Source organism: Callithrix jacchus, chromosome 6, assembly GCF_049354715.1.
Source record: "Callithrix jacchus isolate 240 chromosome 6, calJac240_pri, whole genome shotgun sequence".
Lineage (NCBI taxonomy): Eukaryota > Metazoa > Chordata > Mammalia > Primates > Cebidae > Callithrix > Callithrix jacchus.
In genome coordinates, this window is record NC_133507.1 from 54,352,742 (window position 1) to 54,377,986 (window position 25,245).

The 25,245-nt window shown below is 34.2% G+C and overlaps 1 protein-coding gene across 24 annotated transcripts in view; it reads left to right on the forward strand.

Annotated features, from left to right (window-relative positions):
• ATF2 (activating transcription factor 2) overlaps positions 1-20,337 on the forward strand; it is an 89,862-nt gene extending 69,525 nt beyond the window's left edge. For 17 of the 24 annotated variants that reach the window (XM_035304488.3, XM_078327351.1, XM_035304486.3 and 14 more), the window contains 3 exons: positions 1,994-2,200; positions 12,677-12,782; positions 17,781-20,337. In XM_035304488.3, coding sequence (XP_035160379.1) covers positions 1,994-2,200; positions 12,677-12,782; positions 17,781-18,007 — 540 coding nt within the window. In that variant the 3' untranslated portion in view covers positions 18,008-20,337. Of the gene's footprint in view, positions 1-1,993; positions 2,201-2,632; positions 2,707-9,561; positions 9,666-10,143; positions 10,163-12,676; positions 12,783-17,780 lie in introns of those variants that run through there. The other 7 variants (XR_013518864.1, XR_013518869.1, XR_013518865.1 and 4 more) reach the window with 3 other exon arrangements.
• Positions 20,338-25,245: the final 4,908 nt, after the last annotated feature.

Consider the following 25,245-nt stretch of genomic DNA (forward strand, 5'->3'; position numbering starts at 1 on the left):
CTGGAATGCAGTGGCACAATCATGCCACCCAGGGTCAAGCAGTCCTCCCACCTCAGCCTCCTGAGTAGCTAGGACCACAGGCACATGCCCCCACACTTAGCTAATTTTTAAAATTATTTGTAGAAATGAGGTTTTGCTATGTTCCCCAGGTGTAAAATACTTTATAAATGAAATAACTCTCTTTGTAATGCCAGTTATTAGGACAAAGAAATAATAACTGTATTTTTTAGAATTTGTAGAGTGAAAAATAGTTTGGTAATTTACATGAAGAATTTATCTTGAGCCCTATATAAGATTTTAATTACATAGATTAGGAGAAAACAAATTTTATTTGTGCATATTATTTTTTAATAAATTATAGGTAAAAGATTGTTTTCAGGCTTCTCCTTTGGATCACGTGCCTATGGCCACAAAGTTTTCTTTTCTCTGCACCATTTCCAAGAGTTCATTATCTTTTTTCTTTCTTTTTTTTGAGACTGAGTCTTGCTCTGTTGTCCAGGCTGGAGTGCCCTGGCATTGTCTCAGCTCACTGCAACCTCTGCCTCCCAGTTTCAGGCAATTCTCGTGCCTCAGCCTCAGGAGTAGCTGGGATTACAGGAATGCGCCACCATGTCGGGCTAATTTTTCTATATTTTTATTAGAGATGGGGGTTTTACCATGTTGGCCAGGCTGGTCTCGAACTTCCAACCTCAAGTGATCTGCCCGCCTCGGCCTCCCAAATGCTGGGATTACAGGCATGAGCCACTGCACCTGGCCAAGAGTTTATTTTCTAATGTCCATATTCATTTGTTCTGTGGTACAATTTTGGGGCTTGAGAAAGGCTTGAAGGTACCTATTGTTCAATAGTCTGAGACACAAGACAATGTAACTAGTGACTGAGTTCAATAGTCTTAGACACCAGACAATATAACTAGTGACTGAAGATTTCCTTCTCTGGCTAATCTGAGATAACCAAGCTGATTTGTTGGAGAGCAGAAGGGAGCAAATAAAATGAAAATTTTAAAGTTCCTGTGGGATTCTCCCTACCAGAAAAATTAGCCTTAATAAATACAAGAACTTGACCCTTAGAAAAAGACTATGACCTTAAATTTCACAAACTGAAGAAAAGCTGAATATACCAAAGAATATACATATTTTCACTCCATAACTTTAGAGAAGCCAGTTTTCTTTAAGAAAATTGACATTTAATATGAGATATTTAATTTAAAAATAGCATAGAAATTATGGTTTACTATCATGGATTTAAATAGGAAGCTATTAAACGTTTTAATTGAGAAATTTATAATCACTAGTTTTCCAGGGATTGAATAATACAATAAAGTCTGTTAAAATACACTTGGAAAAATATTTCTATGTATCATTTATATTGTATTTTGATTTTTTTCATATTTGCACATAAATGAAACTATACATACTTTAAAGAATACATTTGCTATTACATTGCATTAGTGAGAATTGTATTATATAGCATAGCTCATAAGTATATTTAAGAAAGAAGTTAAACCACTTAAGGGTGATTTTCTTTTTCTTTTTTTTTTTAATCTTTTTTTTTTTTTTTTTTAAGACAGAATTTCACTCTTGTCACTCAGGCTGGAGTGCAATGGTGCAATCTCAGCTCACTGCAACCTCTACCTCCTGGGTTCAAGGGATTCTCCTGCCTCAACCTCCCACGTACCTGGGATTACAGGTGCATGTCACCACACCCAGCTAATTTTGTATTTTTAGTAGAGACGGAGTTTCTCTATGTTGTCCAGGCTGGTCTCAAACTCTAGACCTCAGGTGATCGCCCACCTCGGCTTCCCAGAGTGCTGGGATTACAGGCATGAGCCACCGTGCCCGGCCACAGGGTGATTTTCATATTGCGCCAACATGCTTATGTATTCAATCAGACTTAGAAAATACAGTTGCTGTCCCTCTTTGACACCCTTTATTGTCTATGTTAATTCACTCACTAAATACAAATATAACAAGTTTTCCTCTCTGTTTATAATAGGCTTCTCCAGCTCACACAACTCCACAGACCCAAAGTACAAGTGGTCGTCGGAGAAGAGCAGCTAATGAAGATCCTGATGAAAAAAGGAGAAAGTTCTTAGAGCGAAATAGAGCAGCAGCTTCAAGATGCCGACAAAAAAGGAAAGTCTGGGTTCAGTCTTTAGAGAAGAAAGCAGAAGACTTGAGTTCTTTAAATGGTCAACTGCAGGTATGGTGCATATATGTGAATTTTGTTTTATTCATTTCTTTTTAAATAATTGTGAATATAGCTATTTTCTTTTTATTCTAGTTGGCCCTCCAAACATTTTAGGACATAATATTGGGTGTGTATGGAACTGTAGAAAATCATAGTTTTGTAAGCCTGTTTGTTTGAATGCTGGGATGAAGTAATATAAAACTTTCAACACTGATACAATGAGGAAATTTAAAACATGTTTACCTGCTTATAAAAGTAGCCAAACTTATCTGGTTTGAACTTTATAAAGTTGTGATATTAAGTGCAGATAATTTAAAAATTTTAAAATATCAGTTATTTCACTCATCTTTGGTTTATAGCACAACTAAAGTTGCTTCAGTAGCAGTTTTTAAATTCTTTCATTCTTTGAATTATAAATTTTGTTCTGTTTTGTTTTATTTAAAGAGAATATATTGCTCGTGAAATGTGCCAGATTGACAGCTTTGGAAACTGAAGGACTCTAATTATCCACAGACCAGGTACAATATGGCCAGTGGCAATACAGATCATTTCATACTGCCCTGCCAATGTGCCTCAGATACATTTCTTTAAAACCTCATGGAGTATAAAGTTTTAAGACAGCACCAAATCTGTTTTTTGTTTTGTCTTTCTTCCTTCCTTTTGTTTTTGTTGTGTTTTTTAATGTAAATATTCTCCCATATAATCTTAAACTACCAGTTGATTGATGAGTATCAACTAGAAAATTTATGTTATGAATTGCAGTTGTTATTAATCTAGCCCAATCTCCTGAATTATCCATACCCAGTTAAAAGTGAATCTTTCCATATAATCATAATTGATAGTAAGAAACCTGCTGTCTTCTTAAAGCCGTCTATAAAGATGTCACCAATATAATTGTCTGTTTAAATGGTTAGGAAACAGTTTTTAGCATCAGACATAGCATTTAACCAAATGTAAATTTTATAATGTAAATTATTTTAAATCTGAAGCAGACATCTTTCAAGTCTTTATTATGCTTTGCATATTGATATAATAGAATAGATTGTCTTGCAAAACATTTTTAACGATTTTATTTTAATGATTTAGAAGAAATTTAAATACAACTTACCACATCACATAGACTTAAAATATGTGCCTATCTTCTAGGGTTAAGAAATATATTTTATCATTTGTCAACTGATATATATGTAAAAATTTTTTTTTTTTTTTTTTTAGATAGAGTCTCACTCTGTTATCACCCAGGCTGGAGTGCAGTGGTGTGCTCTTGACTCACTGCAACCTCCACCTCCCAAGTTCAAGTGATTGTCCTGTCTCAGCCTCCCAAGTAGCTGGGATTATAGGTGCACGCAACTATGCCTGGCTAATTTTTGTATTTTTAGTAGAGATGGAGTTTTACCACATTGGCCAGGCTGGTCTCCAACTCCTGACCTCAGGTGATCCACCCGCCTTGACCTCCCTGTCATGAGCCACCATGCCCGACCCACCTCTGATAAATTTTTAATCAAGAACGAGTTTCCCAAATTTTTAGAAAACATTTCTGAATAATAAAATGAAATAGACTGTAGGTACCAATTTATACATATACTACAAAAATGGCTATTTTACATCAAGTCTGTTAGAATATTTTTTATTTAAATTTTCAAATGTTATTAACAAAATGATTTAGGTATATGTATTTTTTTCTTTTCTGTTCTTAACTAACAAAATCTGAATGACCTGCTATTTTATAGTTGTATGACAAAACACAATCACTGTTAGCTTCAGTTGTCTTACCTGTAGAATAGATACAGTAATGTGTGATGGTCTTCTCTGGGTTGTTACATAAATCAGTCAATTCAGGGGTTATACAGAATATTTTAACTAGTAACACAAATTTACCATTACTTTCCTTTGTAACATGGCTTATTGTGCCTTATTTAAGAAGTAAAAGTATCTGAAAACTATGAAGTAGTACATACATACATGTTACTATTTACAGGGATTTTAAGCTGGTCAAGTTTTCTACTTTGACCTATGTTAGAGCAATATCAACAGCTTTTAATGAGATACTGCTATTTCCTTAGTTATACTTCAGCACTGGTTACTACTATTAGTACTAGCCCTTTATTATTTCAGAAAACCCTGGAAAATCTAGTATTCAAAAGAAATATAATCTTGACTCCATTTATTTCATATTTTTTCTACCACACAATCTATGATTAACATGTCATTATTGTAGCAGTGCTTTGTTATACTTCCTAATCTGGGTAAAAGTTTTTGATTGGAGAAATAAAGATAAGATTTCTCATTAGGTAGAAGTTTGCCAACATCATTTTTTGAAGCACGAGACTATTAAATGGAAGACAAACTTAGGAAATCACTAAATTAAGGTCCACTTTTGAACTTGAGTTTAGTTAATACCTCAAATTATGTACAGAACAAGTAAAACCAGTATTTTTAATAATTAAAAATTGAGTCATGGTGGCAGCATCTTAGTTTTAGAAATGCATTTTAAAATAGATGAAATGATATATTATCAAGGTTTTTATTTAAATTACTTCTCCAAAAAAGAAAAAGCATTATATCCACCTACTTAAATTAACCTGGGAAAATATCCATAATATATATATATTTCTATGGGCAAAAAGAAAGTTGTTGGAAACAGTCCAAATGTTCATCCAAGATGAATAGATAAACAAGTTGTGGTTTATATGTACAATGGAATATAATAGTATTCCACCATAAAAAGGAATGAAGTATATGACACAGTGTAGACAAACCTCAAAACATAGCGCTAAGTGAAAGAATACAGAACAAAACATCAGACATTGTATGATTCCATTTATGTGAAACATCCAAAATAAATAAATTCATAGAGAGAGAAGGCATACTCATGGGGGAGGGGTTTTACTTTGAAGTGTTTTGTTACTAGACAGAGGGTGGTAGTTCCACAACATTGTGAATGTACTGAATGCCAGTTTAAACTGATTACCTTTATGTTATATAATTTTACCTCAATAAATTACAAAAAAAGGTCAGTTGCAGCCTAAAAGATATAGCATAATCCTTTGTTATTAACAAAAAGGTTTACAGTTAGACAGATAAATATATAGATATAAGAACTGGTACAAAAATGACTCCCTAAGTATAGGTAACATTTTAGGAATGACATGTACCAAGGTACAAACAATGGTGAGGAAGGAATTGAGAGCGTGGATGGTTTGGGAAGAAAGGGTACTTCAATGATGACTTTCTGTTATTGTTTCAAGTCATTATGTTATTTTGACTTTTTGTTGTTTTCTACTTTATTTGTGAAGTAAAATTAAAAGTTTTCTTAAAGTGACAGATTTTAGCTTTCAGAGTATGAAGAGTTAACATGCTGTTAATAGATTCAGAGAGAAAAAATTTTTGTCTGCCAACAGCAAAACTGTTAACTGTTAAGAACAGAATGACTTGTAAAGAAAACTGAATGTCAAAAAAATAATTAAACCCTAATTATATGAAAACAGTAATCGATTCTACATTTCCTTGATGATCCTTCATGTAACATATGGGCTTAGCTGATTGTGTAATGGACAATAATGATCCATAGTTTACTTACATATTTTATATGTAATACAAGGTTTAACAGGTTTTGAGGTATGATTGTCGATATTTTTACCAAATGCATACTAGGCTTTAAAGAAAATATTATTCAACCTTATTGCCACATTCACTGAATTTAATCATGTTATTGTTTTCCCAAATCATTCCTAAAAGAGCAATTTCATCAAACCATATTAGAGACATTTATGGCAATCTAGACCAAGAATTGAATACTGTTGGTTATAAATTATTGTGGGATTTTTTTTTTGGACATAGAGTTTCACTCTTGTTGCCCAGGCTGGAGTGCAATGGCATGATCTCCGCTCACTGCAACCTGGCCTTCCAGGTTCAAGCAATTCTGCCTCAGGAGAATTCTCCTTATCTTCTCCCAAGCAGCTGATTACAAGCATGCACCACCACACCTGGCTAATTTTGTATTTTTAGTAGAGACAGGGTTTCTCCATGTTGGTCAGGCTGGTCTCAAGCTCCCAACCTCAGGTGACCTGCCCACCTCCTAAAGTGCTGGGATTACAGGTGTGAGCCACCATGCCTGGCCAATATTGTATTTTAAAAGTAATATCTGTTTTGTTAATTTTGTTATCTTTTACTTGAAATGATTTTTACCTGTTTATAGCTTTGTCTTTTAATTATACTCATTATTATGGGAGTTAGTTTTCAATTTATAAATTTAGCCTGTTTCCTTGGAAACAAAAAAGCAGATTCCTTTTCTTTACTAACAGTAGCTGCTTAACATTTACTATGTGGGTAAACTTGATAGTTTTTTGTTGTTGTGGATTTGGCTTTTATATTAGGTTTGGAATCGTAGTTTTTGCCTTAAAAGTAACAGCAACACATACTTTTAATGGCAAAAACTGCGATTCCATTTGCGCCAACCTAATAACTTAGGTACTGCAAAAGGTGTGTGGAATGGAAGCACAATAAATTAATAGAAGCACACTCTTATAGCTAGATATGTGGGAATTACTTACTCATCAGTTAATGATGTGGAAAAGATTTTGTTTATTGGTCCATTGACTTATAGAAAATGAGATTAAATCTCTCATATCTGGTACCAGATGTTATTTTATTTTGGTATTTATCACTTGAAATAGGAAAAAATAGCAATAATTGGAATAAACTTTATAATACCTGCTTGTTTTAATTTCTGAATTCTGTGATCTAACTATCTTCCCCTTTTCTCTGCTGAGTTTTTAATTATATTCTAGATGAAAGAAAGGGGTATTAGGGTAGCTGACGTCATCTCATGTATTTTATTCTGAGATTGAGATCTAGTACTTATTTTTGAAGCCTTTACTAAGAATCTTCCTGAGCCTTTTGACAGCTTCTCTGTCAAACTAATAAGTACTATTATGAAAAGCAGCTGAAATAAGGTAAAGCGTTGTAACTATACTGTGCAAGTGCTAGTTATTTTTCATTCTGTTGTTATGCATCTACTGTGGTCAAGGCATATTATTAGATATGGGTAACCGCGAAAAAGACATTGTCTTTGCACTTACAGAATTTGTGGTCTAGCAGAGGAGACAGACATGAAACAAGTAATTAAAGTGTGAGAATAGAAGAGGGGTCATTCCCATTCATTTTGCAAAGTGTTTCCAAAATATTTTGTAGCTCTAGTGAGAATTTTTTTCTGTTAAAAATATAAATGTTTTAGAAACTAGTTTGTTTTCATGTGTAAGGTTTTACATTCCACGATAACTCTTGGAACTTTGTGGAGGGAATCTTGATACTTACCGTCTTTTGTGAGGATTAAACATTTTAAAAATTTATAGCAATGAGAAATTCCACAAAATAAACTATTCAATACTGTTTCCTTAATTTTGGGGGTAATGGCTGAAGTTGAAAGTCAGAGATCATAAATTTATGGAATACCTGATATTCATGGCCTAATATCAATAAAAGCTTTGATTGATTAATCAGTTGGCTATCATGTCATGGTTTCAGCAGACTGATTTATATTACATAGACAATGTAAGAAAAATTCGTTTGCTGCTATGTAATTAACTTTTGAATAGCCACATTATTAGAGTAGATAGAGCAGGGATACAGATAATGACAAAATAATTTACATTAGATTTTAGACCAGAATAATAATTTCTTTTAGCATCTGTTCCATCTTCCCAAATATGTTTTACTTTGACAAAGTGATGATTTCTCACATTTGAATGGCACTTTTACATTTTTTATATCCCTTATTCATCTTCAGAATGACCAAGGAAGATAATAACATATCCTACAAGTATAGTAACCCACAAATAATAGATATTACAGCCCGAAGGACTTTGGAGGTTGAATCCAATTAAGATCTAGTCTAAAATAATCCACAGAATAGATAGTAGAGGTGTAAATTTTATTTCATTTAATATTGTCTTTTTGTAACTGAGCATCCCCATGATATTTACTTTGGCTTAAGCAAACTGGTTTTGTGTGTGTGTATAATCTCTCTTTTTTTACATTCTCAGGTCTCTGTGTATAGAAACTTTAGGAATCTTCACATTATATTTATGTAGTAGTCCCTTCTCTCTTTCTACCTGTCTTCTGATCTTTCTTCATAGAAAAATTTCAGAATTAAAATCATGATTTATGCAACCATCTTATCTGAATAGTAATGAATGATGCCTATCTTTATTTTTAAGAATACAGTATTTTCTTTGTATATGTGTATATGAGACTAAAATTCTTGAATGCTTGGAGTAGTTTGTTGAATTTACTATATCATAAATGAGGCCAGGAACGGTGGTTTATGCCTGCAGTTCCAATACTTTGGAGCCCGCGGCAGGTAGATCACTTGAGGCCAGGAGTTCAAGACCAACCTGGCCAATGTGGTGAAACCTCATCTTACTAATAACTTAGAAGCCACCCAGCTTTCACCTCTTCTGACTAATTCAGTTATAAAACCTGTACCTGCATGAGCATCCTACTTCCAACCCCTGCTTGACCTGGTCTTTACCACTAGCATAAGCTTATACTTATTAGACTATACAGCTCAACTAATCTATTTTTTCAAGGCTTGGCCCACCCTCCTGCCTAATCTGCACTCCAGCTCTGTTTGCTTTGAAGTATTTCTTTCAGTCCCAATTCCTAGCCAGTAATTGTGTCTCATTTGCTGCTTTTAGTCTAGTGGTTATACCATCTTTTAATGAAATCGACTACTAGAGTACAGTAATAAAATTAAATAATTATATTTGCTTTGTAACCTCTCATCCAAAAGTCACTTTTGAGCTTTGGGATCATCATTAGGAAAATATGTCGTGCAGACCTTGAATTTGTTGGTTTATTTCTTACCATTTCTGCCATTTAAAAGATGTAGCAGAAAAAAATGACTATTTTAATTTTGGATAAATATAATTTACAGCATGCTTGTATATTATACCTTTTAGATACATGCAAATTTACATAAAAGAATGTGCAAAGATTTTAATTTCTTCTTCTTGGCCTTTTCCATTGTTTCCACCAAGTTAATGTCAATTAAAATTCAGTTAGCACAAATATACGTTGTAACAAGATGAAGTGCTGTACCTCTTTAGCCGTTAATGTTCATTAACCATTCCTAGCTAGTGGCATCTTCACATAGATATGTTAATAGACCAGGTAGTCTAATTAGATCAACATCCAGAATACCACCAACAGCTATGTTTGAAATACAGAAATTGATGTCCCATTTATCAGTTTCAGACCTGCCTATTTAAAGAGATAATTTGTATGTGTGTGTGTGTGTGTGTATATATATATATATATATATATATATATATATATATATATATAATTTATTTATTTTTTTTTTAATTTAGACTGAATCTCACTCTATAGCCCAGGCTGGAATGCAGCTGCGCAACCTCTACCTCTTAGGTTCAAGCAGTTCTCCTGCTTCTCCCTCCCAAGTAACTGGAATACAGGCACGTGCCACCACACCCAGCTAATTTTTGTGTTTTTAGTAAAAACAGGGTTTCACCATGTTGGTGAGGCTGGTCTTAAACTCCTAACCTCAAGTGATCTGCCCACCTCAGCCTTCCAAAGTGCTGGGATTACAGGCATGAGCCACCATGCCCGGTCTATATTTAAATAAATTATTTTATATCAATTAGATAGCTAACACATAACACTTACAGTACTTTTATTATGTATAGCATTTTGTTTCATAACATGGTTTATTATGAATGTATAGAGTTTTAAGAGAGAAGGCATTTGTGAATTTTAGAGTTCTGTAATTGAGGTGATACTATATAATATGCCAGTTTTCATAACTGAGAAAATTAACAGTATAGCTGTATCGGTGAGATTATTGGTATAAGGGATAAAATTCGGGCCTCTGACCAGATTCATATTATTTAAGCTTTTTCATTTCACCTTCTTTGATATTTTTTACCTCCTAGACATAGAATCACATGGTCCTCTCTAAAGTATGTCTGTCTACTGGGTCCATACCAGGTAATGTGCTATCCTCTGGGGATACAAAGAAAAAAGTATGTCTGCCTTCAAGAAATTCCCAGTCTGGTAGGGGTAGCAAACAAGTACACCAAAAGTTACAATCCATTGTGATAAGTACTATGGAAGAGATGTATGTATGTATGTATGTACCTATGTATATACACACAAGAGTATATGGCTGTGGGAATACAGAAGTGGGCACCTAACTTATTTTCCTATGCAGTCCAAACTGAACCGAGTTGATGCTTAAAGATAAGTAAAATATTTAGTAAGACAAGAGAGGATAAATACAACAGTATGTATTTAGCTAGCAATTTAAAATTGTTATTTTTGTAAGTCAAGACAAGTACTGGTTATTTCATATGGTTCAAACTAATGTGAAGGCAACAAGAGTATGAGAGGCTTGAAGCATTAGTAGTGTTTGGTATTAAAGGATAGAGTATATTGGAAGAGCAGTGAAAGTTGAAAATCATTCTGGTCACCATTACCGTATTATTAAAGATGGTATATTTTTGACTAAGAGTAAATATTCAGCCCATTTCCTTTTACAGGATTTAATGAGAGAAACTAATAGACATCAGTCTCAAAATGAAGCTGACAGAATGGGGTAATATAAATTGGACAGTATACATTGGATTATTCATAACATGGTTTCATCAATAGTGTTATTAATGAGCTATATTTGGCAATATTGACACCAGTTGCAGAAGGAGTTTTCTAAATGACAGCTTGTCTTTTCAAGCAAAACTATCTTAAATTTTACCTTTTTTTTTTTTTTTTTTTTTTTATTGGATTATAGGTTTTGGGGTACATGAGCAGAGCATGCAAGTCAGTTGCGTAGGTACACACATGGCAGTGTGCTTTGCTTTTCTTCTCCCCTTCACCCACATTTGGCATTTCTCCCCAGGCTATCCCTCCCCAAATTTTACCTTTTGTGCTTTGATTACTGTCTGCCCATTCTTGCCTCAAATATAGTATTCTAAATAATTTAACCTTTTAATTAATGTTTTAGAATTATGAGCATCAGTTTTGTTCTGTACTTAAGTACAGTGATGTAGTTCATTGTTATTGGGGTGTGAGGAACTGTTTGACCCAACAGAGTTGGCTTTAGATTGCTTAACTTTTATTCTTGTGGTTTTTATGTTTCTGTCATTTGTCACTTAAGGAGGCCTCAGTCTGCAAAATTATTTTATTTATTTTTTTGAGACAGAGTCTCACTCGTCACCAAGGCTGGAGTACAGTGATCTCCCCTCATTGCAGCCTCTGCCTCCTCGGTTCAAGTGATTCTCCTGGCTCAGCCTCCCAAGTAATTGAGAGTACAGACACCTGTCACCCTGCCCAGCTAATTTTTGTATTTTTAATAGAGATAGGGTTTCACCATGTTGGTCAGGTTGGTCTCAAACTCGTGACCTCAAATGATTCACCTGCCTCGGCTTCCCAAAGTGCTGGGATTACAGGCATGACCCATTGTGCCAGCCTACTAAATTATTTTACATTCAGCTTTCTGGCTAAGAAACAAGGTAGAAAATGTCGTACCTGAGCTTTTATGTACACCTGTTTACTATATTTTCTAATTTACTTTTTGGTTCATGGATGAAATCTGAATGGTTACAGTTATTGTAAGTCCAAGTAGGTAGAGATATTTGTAAGTTAAAAATTTTTTATGTTACCAGTTTATTTAATTAATATTATTTCTAACTCTTGAGTATTGGTAATGATCATTAACTTATGTGTTTTTAATATTTGGGCTAACTCAAAGGAATTAGTCGGACTTGCTCAATTTGGAACTTTTTACCAGATTAGGGTATCCCAAACAATGGCTGAAGGTACTCATTCTGAGGAGTAGGACAAATCTCCATTGACTTATCAGATTTAAATTTAGATGTGTACAGATTGCCTGTGTCAAAGGAACTAAGCCATTTAAATATTATATCTAGTTTCATTGGTTTCAGTGTCCAAAGAGTGCCTTGCAGTGAATTTTAGGTATCCATGGTTCTTTGGTTATTTTGGTTTTCCCTGTGGAGCTTTTCTTGGTTTCTAGGAAACTAGAAACTTGCTTAATTGAATTTCTTGGATGAATTTTTCATTTTTAAGTGAATGGAATCAGTGAAAATTCACCCTGACTCCCTTGATGTTTTTAAATAATCAAAAAGCATGTAATATATATAAAATGAAAATACCTTCAACAGGTTACCTGTAATATATAAGAAGTCCCAAGGCAAATGGAAACAATTTCAAAATATGCTATCCAGTTGTGGCATTATTTAAATTTTTATTCAATTTACAGCTTTTTAATAAATGCTAAAATATAAAAGCTGCCATATACCGATTAGACATATTTAATCAGCTTATTTCCTTTGTTTTTTAGTGTTCTGCCAGTGATGTCCAATTTTCATACTTTAATCCTCGCTTGTTTTAAACAGTTAAAAATATGTGTAGTCTGAAACTGGTAAGGTACATAAGTTGTTTCTTCTCCAGAGTGAAGTCACCCTGCTGAGAAATGAAGTGGCACAGCTGAAACAGCTTCTTCTGGCTCATAAAGATTGCCCTGTAACTGCCATGCAGAAGAAATCTGGCTATCATAGTGAGTAATGTTCCATTACCTATAGCCTTAGGCTACATCAGTGAAATACTGTCAGAGTAAACTGAGCTACTGCTTTAAAAATGGAGACCATAGTTCTAATATTAAAGATTAAATATCAGAATTTCTATAAGGTTATTATAGAATACAGTAGAGAGGTGTACTTTTTTAGAATCTAGAGTGTTTGAGTTTTCTTGTTTCTAGCTTTTTTCCCTAGTCATTACTATAGATCAACAAAACGCATTAGCTAATAATTTAAAATACACTGTAAGTACTGATGGTATTTTGTTCATCTCAGGGTAACACTTTATCTTAGATTGGCAGGGTGAAACACTACTTTTTCCCCAGCCTTCATTCAGTAATGATGAGATTTTTCTTTTTAAAATGAGATGACTGCACTTAACAATACATAATATCTTTTTACGGTATCAGACCCTATTGTTTTTTTCTTAGATAATGTCAGCATCCTGTAATGTTTTCATTGTTGTAAACCTTTATATTGAGACATCTAGGTAGTTATAAACATGCTAAAATGGGAACAGTACTTAAATTACCTGCTTATAAGTTTCCTCCTAAATGTTTTCCCAAAGAATAAGATTCTTTTGTTTTCAGAATTTTAGAGGTTAGTTGTGCCTTTTCTTTTTTGTAATGTCCTTTTTTGATAAGATACACAGTGTTGGAACCAGCTGTTACTCTTGAATAAATAGCCAATTTTGTCCATAGTATACGAATTTGTAACAAATAATAGAGTTGGGAATGTATTAGGCAACATTTATAATTTATAACCCACAGCTTTTGTCTTTATGATTTAGTGATATTTCAGGATATTTGTAAATGTGAAGATTGTTTCAACCATATGTATCCACTTCATTTTAATTTGCCAGTGTCAGTAATTCAAAAGAAAGAAACATTTTGTATTGGATGCAAACAGTTCCTCAGGTGCTCACGATAAAACTTAATGGCCACCATCTTTACTTGTAGTTATTGTAAGCAGTTTCATCAGAATGGGCAATATTTTTTAATTTAAAAGATTCCGTAGATTTAGCAACTCCCAATTGCCATATATATTTAGAATGCTGATTTTTGTCAGTTTTGAGCATATAAATCTTGGTTATTTGATATCTAGTAATTTTGATAGGATGGTGAAACACATTGTGGAGTAAATTGGAACCATATAGAAATATGTTTGGGATTTATATTAACAATGATTGCTTCAGGGATGAGGCCATTATGGTTCCCATCTGACTTAACAACATAATTTCCTATAGAAGCTACTGAGTTCAGCATTTATGCATATTTGATTTTCTTAACAAGAAATTTCTCTTGAATTTTGATAGCTTAGAAGGAAATTAACTGGCCTTTTAAATTGTATCCAGTTCAAAATTACCTGTAATTTTTAAACCTTTGATAATTTATTAGATAACCCCAGCAGTTTTAACTCTATAATCCAGGCACTGTATGCTCAGCAGATGCAAACCAGTTATTCATTTTGACAATCAATTTACAAAGATATTTTAAGTGTATAGATGTGTGGGTTTATATATTATATATTTAAATAAAACAAAAATCTAGATTAATACATTTTTAGTAAATAATATAGTACTAAGGAGAATATACGAAATGAATAGGATATTTTTGTTGTTTGGAAATACTCCTATCTTTATGCCTATCTAGTCATATAGATAATCAAATTAACTGAAATACAGTTCTACCAAAAAATTAGGTAGCTCTTAGGAGATAATTGGATTTTATAGAAATTTTTTAAGTAATTTATATTTTCAAATTTGAAACCTTTGAAATAAGTATGACTTCTCTGTTGTATAATAGTAAAAACATACAGAGATTGACTTAAGTGAATACCTTTGAAACATTTGCAAATTTACACTCTTCATTATGTCGTACCACACAGCTCTTGCTAACAGTGGTGAGTTGCAATACTAGCTAAATCTTTAAAAGCATTTGTGAATCAAAACTAACAGTAGAAATTAAGGAACGTTACAAAATCTTGTAAGTAAAACAGAAAGTACAAAGTCACAGCCATAGGGGTCTGTCCCACCCAATTTTAGCAGTGAAAGTCCCACTTTCTAGGAAGACCCCTCAGTCATGGGAAAACCTTGACAGTCACCCCAACAATTAAGTAACATAAAACCTGAATGAAAATAATAAGAGTACATTTTAAATATTTGGGTTCCATGAAGAATAAAAAACAAAAGTGATCTTATTGCCATGAATTCATATTCTTTAGATCTGGACATAAAGCTGTATTATAATTGTCTCTATAATTATAAATGGGAAGAAAAGCTTCTTGGGGCCTAATCAACCATGAATATTTTCATCATTGAAAATATGTATGGGCCAGGCACAGTGGCTTATGCATTGTAATCCCAACACTTCAGGAGGCCAAGGTGGAAAGATTGTTTGAGCCCATGAGTTCAAGACCACTCTGGGTGAAATAGAGAGGCCTATCTCTACAAAAAATTAAAATAAAGTAAAAAATAAAGGTTAAAAAAGCCAGGCACTTTGGCACACACCTATAGTCCCAGCTACTTGGAAGGCTAAGACTTTAAGCCCAAGAGTTCAAGGCTGCAGTGAGCCATGATCATGCCATAGTACTCCAGCCTGGGAGACCCTATCTCAAGAAAGAAAAATTTGCGGACATAGGTAGAGAACTTTCAAGATAACTGAATTGCCAAACAGCTGGTTTCTTTTAACTTAGGTAGAGCTGTAAGTGGCTCTCTGAGTACAGCATTGTTTTCTATATTTTTCTAGTGCTTGTGATTCCACCAGTCATTTTCTCTCATCACTTAGAACTAGACATAAGTGCAATATATCACAATGTAAAGGTATTTGATGTGTATGTAAGATTTATAATTACATAGGTATGAGTACTTGATTCTTTGTACTGCCTAAAGATTTGCTTTACCTAATTCTGAAAGTCCGTAAGAATTCATCCCTTATAATTTACTGTTTTATTTTGCATCATTGCCTTCCAGTATGTATTTAGATTTTCTTATACCACTCATCATAGATCAGCCTCTTTATTTTTAAAAGCTGGTGTATCCCTTCAATTCAACATCCATGGAAAGCTCAGCCTGTTCTTTTAAAGAATAGTGATGAAATAAACAAATAGAACTTTTTAGTATTTCCATCACTTAAACTGTCATAGCCAGTGTTTTGTTTTCTTCGTACATGTGGTGATTGTATTGGCTATTTAAATAACTGAATTATAAATATTTTATAACATTCATTATTGCTTGATCAGAAAAGTAGGAGAGAAGGAGTGGGGCACTAGTTGAGAAACTATCTATTGAGTGCTATGTTCATTGTTTTGGTGATAGGTTCAATAGAAGCCCAAACCCCAATATTCCACAATATACTCATGTAACACACTTGCATATGCACCATCTAAAATCTATAATTTTTTAAAAAAAATATTCTGTTTTATATAATTTTAAAAGAATTACTACTTCTGGTGGTTGGTTTTTTTTTTTTTTTTTAATTGTATCTTGAGGTCAAGTATCCAGGGGTATGGTTTTGATTGATAGCATGTTATAGAGAACACAGGGTTCCACCTCATTAATGTATTTTAAAACCTACTTTTCAGAAATGCATGGATTTGAAGGCAGATGTTGCAAAATTCTATAAAAACTATATTTTAGGCAATGCATAAAATTAGTATTTTTTTTAATCTAAAGTCGACACTACCAGGTATCCTCCCTCCATCTTCTACATTGCAAATCATGGGCTGAGTCCTACTTCATAAGATGTCCACAATTTTTTACTAATTGACTTTCAGAATGGGCATCTGGCCATCAGTAAACAGGCCAACATACATTCTCAGATTTGATTTTTAAATCCTACTTATTATCACTTCTAAACACTGAATAAAAAAAGTTTCCCTGCCCAGTGAAAAAAGCAAGGTACAAAAGAATACATCCAGTGAGACTGTTTTTAAAATGTTTAAAAATAAACAAAGCTGAACTTTGTTTATTGCTTAGGGATACATACCTTTGTGGTAAAACTACAAAGAAAAAGAGAATGGTTAAAGAAATGTCAGAATGGTGATTACCTTTGGCAAGGACAGGAACCTCCAGGAAGCAGAAGTGTTAATGGCAACGTGTTCTCTCTTAATTTGGGGGCTGGGTTCACAGTTGTTCATGTTACCACTGTTCCTCATAACTTACGTATACTACAAATACTTGTATGTGTTATCTATGTCAAATTTTCACTAAATGAAATTACTGGATTCTGTTCTATTAAAATAAGGGTGTGAGAAACTTGTCCAGGTCTAACTTTTGCAGATTTATTTTCATAAATATTTAAAATGCCCTTTCCAGAATATCTTTTCATTTGCAGTGTTTAGAGTTTTCTGTGGATTTTTACTTGAATCCCAATTTATTCATGCAACTATAATAGCTGGTGGCATTTAGATTCTAAATATTGCCTATTCTCATATGTATGCATCATTAGAATCAGGTGTTATAATCATCCATGGCTGCAATAGATGGAAAATCAGCCAGAATAAATATAGTTCTGGAGAATGCAGAGGGAATAATTTGAAGATATAATTTGTATGCAAGAATTCATTTTGTTTATGCATGTGGTTATAAATTTTTATCTTTTAATAAGAATGACATGTAGGCCAACCACACTGTTTGTTAAATGTGATGCTTAATGTTTGATTGTATCTATAAGAGCCTGTCTTCCAAACTCTACCTCATTTTCTTTCTTTAACACTATTTAGCAAATATTTATTCAGCTCTATTTCATAAGGCAGTGGGCACCCAGATGTTTTCATATTCATGGTTGTGCCTTCTTTTGACCTGTTGCAGGTAAAATTACCTAATTCATGACCTATACTCAATTCCTGTAATACCAACTTGTCTAAACAGTTTTGTAAGATAGATACCTTCTAACTTTTTACTCTGTATATTGCCTCAGCATAATGGTGTATTCTTACAGATTTTAAGAAAATGAATAATTTTTCTTTTTTCCACTCAGCTGCTGATAAAGATGATAGTTCAGAAGACATTTCAGTGCCGAGCAGTCCACATACAGAAGCTATACAACATAGTTCGGTCAGCACATCCAATGGAGTCAGTTCAACCTCCAAGGCAGAAGCTGTAGCCACTTCAGTCCTCACCCAGATGGCGGACCAGAGTACAGAGCCTGCTCTTTCACAGATCGTTATGGCTCCTTCCTCCCAGTCACAGCCCTCAGGAAGTTGATTAAAAACCTGCAGTACAACAGTTTTAGATACTCATTAGTGACTTCAAAGGGAAATCAAGGAAAGACCAGTTTCCATTTATGCGAAATCTGTGGTTGTAAATTTTTTTTTTACTTGAAATTAAATTTGGCTCTAAAGTTTGTGTAGCAGCAGTTGATCAGACTGAAAAACAGCTTTTAGTCTCTGGAGAAAGACTGATTTTGCTTTTTTTTTAATATAAATATTGTTAGATTTATTAATTTTTCTGTGCTCAGTGTATAAATTGTATTATAATTCATTGTGGTTTATTTCACTTTTAATTTGCTGGTGTTTTAATAAATGGGGGTGTTACTGAATCCTTCTTCCCACTTCCATTTCTTTTGACCACCCCTTAACCCTCAACTGTGATGGTAGTAGTATTATCATTTATACCAAAGTTCTGCATAGTCCCTGTTGACTTTGTAATGTTAACGGAGTCATAAAGCACTAGGCAAGAGAAAGAAATTTGCTTTTAATCTTTTTGCCTTTTATTTTGCACATTATGCAAAAGGAAAAACATTAAAGAACACTTTTTTTTTAAGTGAGTGAAAACATGGTAAAGACATACAGTGCTTTTATGCACATTGTTAAGCTAAATCAAGGTCATTTATAATAATGCATTTTCCTTTTATTTAAGATTTTAAGTAAATTTTAGAATTTTCAGCATTTCAAAACGATTTTATTTTTCAAGTCTTAAATTCGATATTTTACACTTATGTTTTGAGGCTAAAAAATATGAAATTATATAATGTATTATACAGGGTTATCAAATATCTAATAATTTTTTAAATTAGCTCTTGTTTTTGTTTTTTTGTTGTTGTTGTTTTTGCAGATTTCAGGTTACAAACTGCAAAGTTTATGCATAATTAAGTATGGTATGGTTGCCAGAAAAGCCTACAATTACAACTTAGAAAATTTAAGACTGTTTACCCCCATTGTCTTGTACTTGCGAGCTAACTTGTACTTAATTCTTGTGAAAGCACTGTCATCTTTTAGTAGCAAATTTTGATAATGTTTCTCGTGGAAAAAAATCAGTATCTATCTTTAGAACAATGTAATTATAATGTGGGAAGTGTGCATGAGGGAGAGAGAGAGTGTGTGTGTGTGTCTGTGTGTGGGTGTGTATGTGTGTCTTTCAATAGTTTATGCCAGCAATCTTTGCTTGAATGTTTAACGATGCCTTCAGTGTGATGCTGGCCAATAGATGATTGCAGTTTAAAATGTCATTATTGTGCAGGCTTGGATAACTAACATTCCATGATGTAGCTTGTTTCTGATGAGATGATTGTAGGTACACTTTTCTCATTATCCAGTCATCTGTGGGATACTTAGTTTTCTAATGTGCCATTATCTATTTTTATTCTGCAATTATGTTCAAAATACAGTACATATTTTAAAATAGAATAAATTGTTAAACATAAAATTTTTAAAGTAGTAGATGTGCGTAAGAAAACTTTGTAAAATAGTATGAGTCCTACCCAGTAGCAACTTCTGGCATTCAAGCAGGATTCCATTATGTAAATATCTGTAATGCATTTATAATAAGTTGTGTAGTTTGTCCTGCATCCATACTACACTATTTGCTAAAGTCTCAGTGCCATCTCCTAATGAGACTGACATTTTAAAAGTCTATATGGAATATCCTTGATAATTCAAGGAAAATATCTCACCTGCCTAAGTTCCAAACTGGGAAACATTCAAATTATATAAATGACAGTTCAGGACTTTAAGTATGAAGATAATGGGAATTTTATTGTTTAGCTTATTAAAATGAGAGCATTTTTATTTGACAATTCTTCTAAAATTTTTAATTTTTAACTAATTTCATTATTTTAAAGTAATTTCAAATCATTAAGGAGTTATCTCAAAGGCACAAAATATGAATTCTGCAAGAAGGCTATTTTTTATTGCAGTTTGAATGGGTTAGGAAAAGCCTCAATTTTTCACTCTTAAGTCCTTTCGTGCATTTTTCTTTCATCTTATTACTTATGCAAGTTAAATTCTTTGGTAACAGAATTCTTGCAACTGTAAAATAAAACTACATAGATGTAAGAAGTCATGTAAACGGTTAACAAGCTTACCAAGGTTAGCAAAACTTTCATTGTAAACCAATCTGTACTGAGCAAATAAAAAATCATTCTTAGTTGTATAAACACAAATTCCATTTTGACTTTCAGGATGTCATACTACTTCTGTACCTAGCATTTTCAGTCCTTATATTTGCAATGTTACACAAACTGTACTATTTTCTTTTATGTGCAGTTTGCATGAGTAAACCATCAGAGAATAAATTCTATCTTTAAATTATGTTCATAATTTGCTTGTTCTTACCTTTCCTTCATGAAGTAACATCACCTGATAATGATTTTTTTTTTCTTTCAGGACATTTATTACCTGAAAAGAACCTGAATTCTTTCTAGTTTTGTGATCAAATTCATTCATTCCTTTTTACTGCAGGGTACTCAGGCCTTGTTCCTATTTGCACTCACTTTGCATCCCATTCATATATAATGAATTATATAATTCATATGTAATTCCCCACACCCCTGAACTTTAGCCGCAGATCCACCTGCCTTTGGTATCCCTTGGTGATGGCCTGACAAAACATCTAAAACAAAACAGGTCCAACACTGAACGGCTAAACAGCTCACCCTACCCTCAAACATATTCCTCATACAAACTTTCATGAGTCAATTGATGACAACACAATTCTTCCAGTTGCTTAAGCTAGAACAACCTAGTTGTCACCCTTTTCTTTTTCTTAGCCTACATTCAACCCATCAGGAAATACTATTTCCTTTACCCTCAATCCAGAATTCAACCACATCCTCACCATTTATACGGCTTTCATCCTGATCTGTGCCTTTATGATTCCTCATCCAGTTACTGTACTTGCTTCATAAATGTCTTTTCACTTTCACCCCTGCCCACCACAACCCAACCTCAATACAGCAGCCAGAGTGGGGCTTTTAAAGCCTTTTTCAGGTACAACACTGCTCTGCCTGCAATCCTGGAGTGGCTCACCTGTTTCACTCAGAGCTTGAAGATGGCCCACAAAGCCCAAAAATGATCTGTTCCCCATCCCATCCCATTGGGTCTCTGACTTCATCTGCCATATTGTTTTGTCAGTGAATGTTTGAGTGCTACTAGGTGCCAGAGGTTGCTCTAGGCACTTGAAGTAACACAATGGCCAAAAAAAAAAAATCTTTGCCTTGTGGAGGCTACATTCTAAAGAAGGTGGGAGGATGTTGGGAAATACAATCAACAAATAAGACAATTATGTGTTATTTTAGAGGTGGTACACACTAAGTGAAGAAGCAGACTTTTACCAGTTTTGCTGAAGAGCAATGGAGTGACTGTTTTAGTCATATCCGTCAGATTTGACCAATCTGAGGAGACACATGGCTATTTTTTTCTTTTATACTTCTGATTATTGTATTACACATGGCTATTTTTTAACAAACATTCTACCAATGTTTAAGGTAGATTATGTGATAGAATAATCTGCTTAAGGTAGATTATGTGATAGAAGATAAAAAGTTTAATGAAGACAAGCTGATGTATTTCTATAACAGGTCAACAAATGAGTGGTGTTTTAAAAGGTCAAACTCATTGGTCTTGACTTTTCAGAGGACAGGAAAGATAATCTTGTCTATGGTGTGTGTTTACTATTAAATGTAGTTTTGCTAATTCTACATCTACAAGACTATAGGATTTGATGCATGACTATATTTGAGAGTATAGTCGAGAGAATCACATTTACTCCATGGCCCTCATCTTAGATAGATATGCACAAACACACCAAAAATACCTAGAGAACACAGTTGTCAAAGCAATTAGTTCTTTTTCTTTTTAGACGGAGTTTCGCTCTTGTTACCCAGGCTGGAGTACAACGGCACGATCCCTGCTCACCACAACCTCTGCCTCCTGGGTTCAAGCAATTCTCCTGCCTCAGCCTCCCGAGTAGCTGGGACTACAGGCGCGCATCACCATGCCCATGCATGCCCCAGCTAATTTTTGTATTTTTAGTAGAGATGGGGTTTCACCTTGTTGACCAGGATGGTCTTGATATCTTGACCTTGTGATCCACCCACCTCAGCCTCCCAAAGTGCTGGGATTACAGGCTTGAGCCACCTCACCCAGCCAGCAATTAGTTCTAAATAGACATTTAGAAGAACTAATTTTTAAGTGCGACATTTCTAGATTATCTTGGCCATAGAATAGTTAATTTTGAAGTAAAGTTATGCTGTTTCTATCCAGTGTAGATATGACAAATCATTTCTTGAGACTTAATACAAATGAACTTATCCCGTAATTCTCTCACATGGGTTAAAACAAAAGTACAGGTCTTTCCAGATTATCAGTAAGTATCTATCGAAATGTGAGTGTTCACAGAGTTAATACTTATTAAGCTCTCTAAGCCAGCATCCTTCTGTATGGGGAAAAAACTCTCAAAGTTTAGAATATTTCTAAAGTTCTTTCTGAAGAAATAAATGGTTCTACCATTTAAATGATGAGTTGCAAGTTACATACATTGCCATAGAAAAAGTACCATCAGTGAAATGTTTCCAGAATTTAAAGACTTAATCTGAAATAGCAAAGGCCATATGGCATTGGAACCTGCAATGGAAAAAAAAGCAGGCATAGTTTTTTATTGTAATCCAAAGCATCAAATCAAAGGTTAATTATAGAATATCAAATATATCCCAGCAATCAAACCAGAAGGGCTCTGTTAATAAGGGGCAAGTGGCTTGCATCATTTTTTCTTCAAATATACATGTAATTCTTCCAGTGGTCTTCCAAGAAAAGATACTTCATTTTCATTAGTGTTGCTGGTACGTCCTTGTCACGGTCACGGTACCTTCCCTTGTCTCTATGTTGCATTAGATTTTAAATGTGAGACATCAGTTCTTGAGACATAATTTTTTGAACAAAACAGTTGTATTGGTTTTATGATGCTTTATCTCAGTTATTTGGGAAAGTATTTCTTATTCTGAATCTCATTTTAACTGGCAGTTACATCAAGTAAAAATTAGCTTACTTTAATCATTTTGCAGTAAATTTTGCTTTCTAGGAAAGCATTAACAGAAAAAACAGGAGAATATTCCCCCCAAAACAGCTCCTTTTAAAGTTATCTTTGCTTAATAATTTTTAAAAGCATGTAAATTAAGAAGAGATGCTGTTTTTCGTAGCCTGACCCAAAAATTAGGCAAATTTTTATAATTTTATTTATTTTTTGTGCATTTATAGTAGACATTTATGGGGAACATGAGATGTTTTAACACAGGGATGCAATATATAATCACCTCACGTAAAATGGGATGTACATCCCCTTAAGTATTTGTTGTGTGTTAAAACAATTATCTTAGTTATTTTTAAATGCACAATTAAATTATTGTTGACTATAGTCGCCCTGTATTATCAAATACTGGGTCTTCATTCTTTAGATGTTTTGGTACCTATTAACCATCCCCACCTCCTGCTTACCCTCCCACTGCCCTTCCCAGCCTCTGGTAACCATCTTTCTGTTCTCTGCCCCATGAGTTAAATTGTTTTGATTTTTAGAACCCACAAGTAAGTGAGGGGATGTGATATTTATCTTTCTGTGCCTGGCTTATTTATCGCAATGACCTCCAGTTCCATGTTGTTGGAAATAACAAGATCTCATTCTTTTGTATCACTGAATAATACTCCATTATGTGTAAGTACCACATTTTCTTTTTTCATTGATCTGATGGACACATTGGTTGCTTCTAAATGTTGGCTGTTGTGAACAGGCCTGCAACAAACATGGGGATGCAGATAGCTCTTCAATATACTGACTTCCTTTCTTTTATGTATATACCTAGCATTGAGATTGCTGGATCATATGGTAGCTTTATTTTTAGGTTTTTGAGGAACCTCCAAACTGTTCTCCATAGTGGTTGTACTTCTACATTCCCACCAACGTAGTTTGAGGAGTCCCTTTTCTCTATGTTTTTGCCAACATTTATGACTGCAGTCTTTTGGATAAAAGCCATTTTTATCCAAAAGATTGTTTTGATTTGCATTTCTCTGTCGATCAGTGATGTTGAGCACCTTTTCATATATGCCTGTTTGCCATTTGTATGTCTTCTTTTGAGAAATGTCTATTCAATCTTTGGCCCATTTTAAAATCAGATTATTAGATCTTTTTGAGCTTTTATTATATTCTAGTTGTTAATCCCTTTCAGACGAGTAGTTTGCAAATATTTTCTCCCATTCTGTGGGTTATCTCTTCAATTCGTTGATTGTTTTTTGTTTGGTTGGTTGGTTGGTTGGTTGGTTGGTTGGTTTTTGCTGTGCAAGCTTTTTAAGTCAATGTGATACCTTGAATTTCTTTGCATTTCCTCAAGCATGGCTGTTTTGAATTCTCTGAAAGGTCAGAGAATATCTTTGTTTCTCTGAGATTGGTCCCTGGTGCCTTTTTTAGTTCATTTGGTGAAGTCATGTTTTCCCAGATGGTGCTGATGCTTGTAGTTGTTCTTCAGTGTCTGAGCATTTTAGAGTTAGGTATTTATTGTAGTTGTCTCAGTCTGGGCTTGTCTGTCCTTTTTGGGAACACCTTCAAGATATGTGAAAGGACTTGAGTGTTGTAATCTAAGCTGTACCTGTTTTAGGGGCATCCCAAGCCCAGTAATGCTATGGTTCTTGCAGACTTATAGAGGTACTGCCTTAATGCTGTTGGATGAGATCCAGAAGAATTCTCTGGATTACCAGGCAGCGATTGTTTTCTTCTCTTAATTTTTCCTAAGTGAATGAAGTCTTTCTCTCTGTTCTCAACCATCTGGAACTGGGGGTGGTGTGACACAAGCATTCCTGTGGCTGCCACCACTAGTACTGCCCTGGGTCAGATCTGAATCCAGCACAACACCAGGTTTCACCCGAGCTTGCTATAACCTCTTATTGGTTATGGCTTAGGTTCACTCAAGGCCCTGGAGCTCTAAAATCAGCAGGTGGCAAAGCTATTCAGGCCTCTGTCCTTCTCTTCAGGGTAGCAATTTAGTTCCCCCCAGGCTCTGGTCTTGTCCAGAGGTGCCATCCAGGAGCCAGAGACTGAAGTCAAAACTGTTAGAAGCCTACCTGCCAGGACTGGTGTTATATTGTACTGTGGCTCAGCTGGCACTCAAACCACAAGACACAATCCTTCCCACTCTTCCCTACCCTTTGCAAAGGTAGAGGAGCCTCACAAAGTGGCCATTG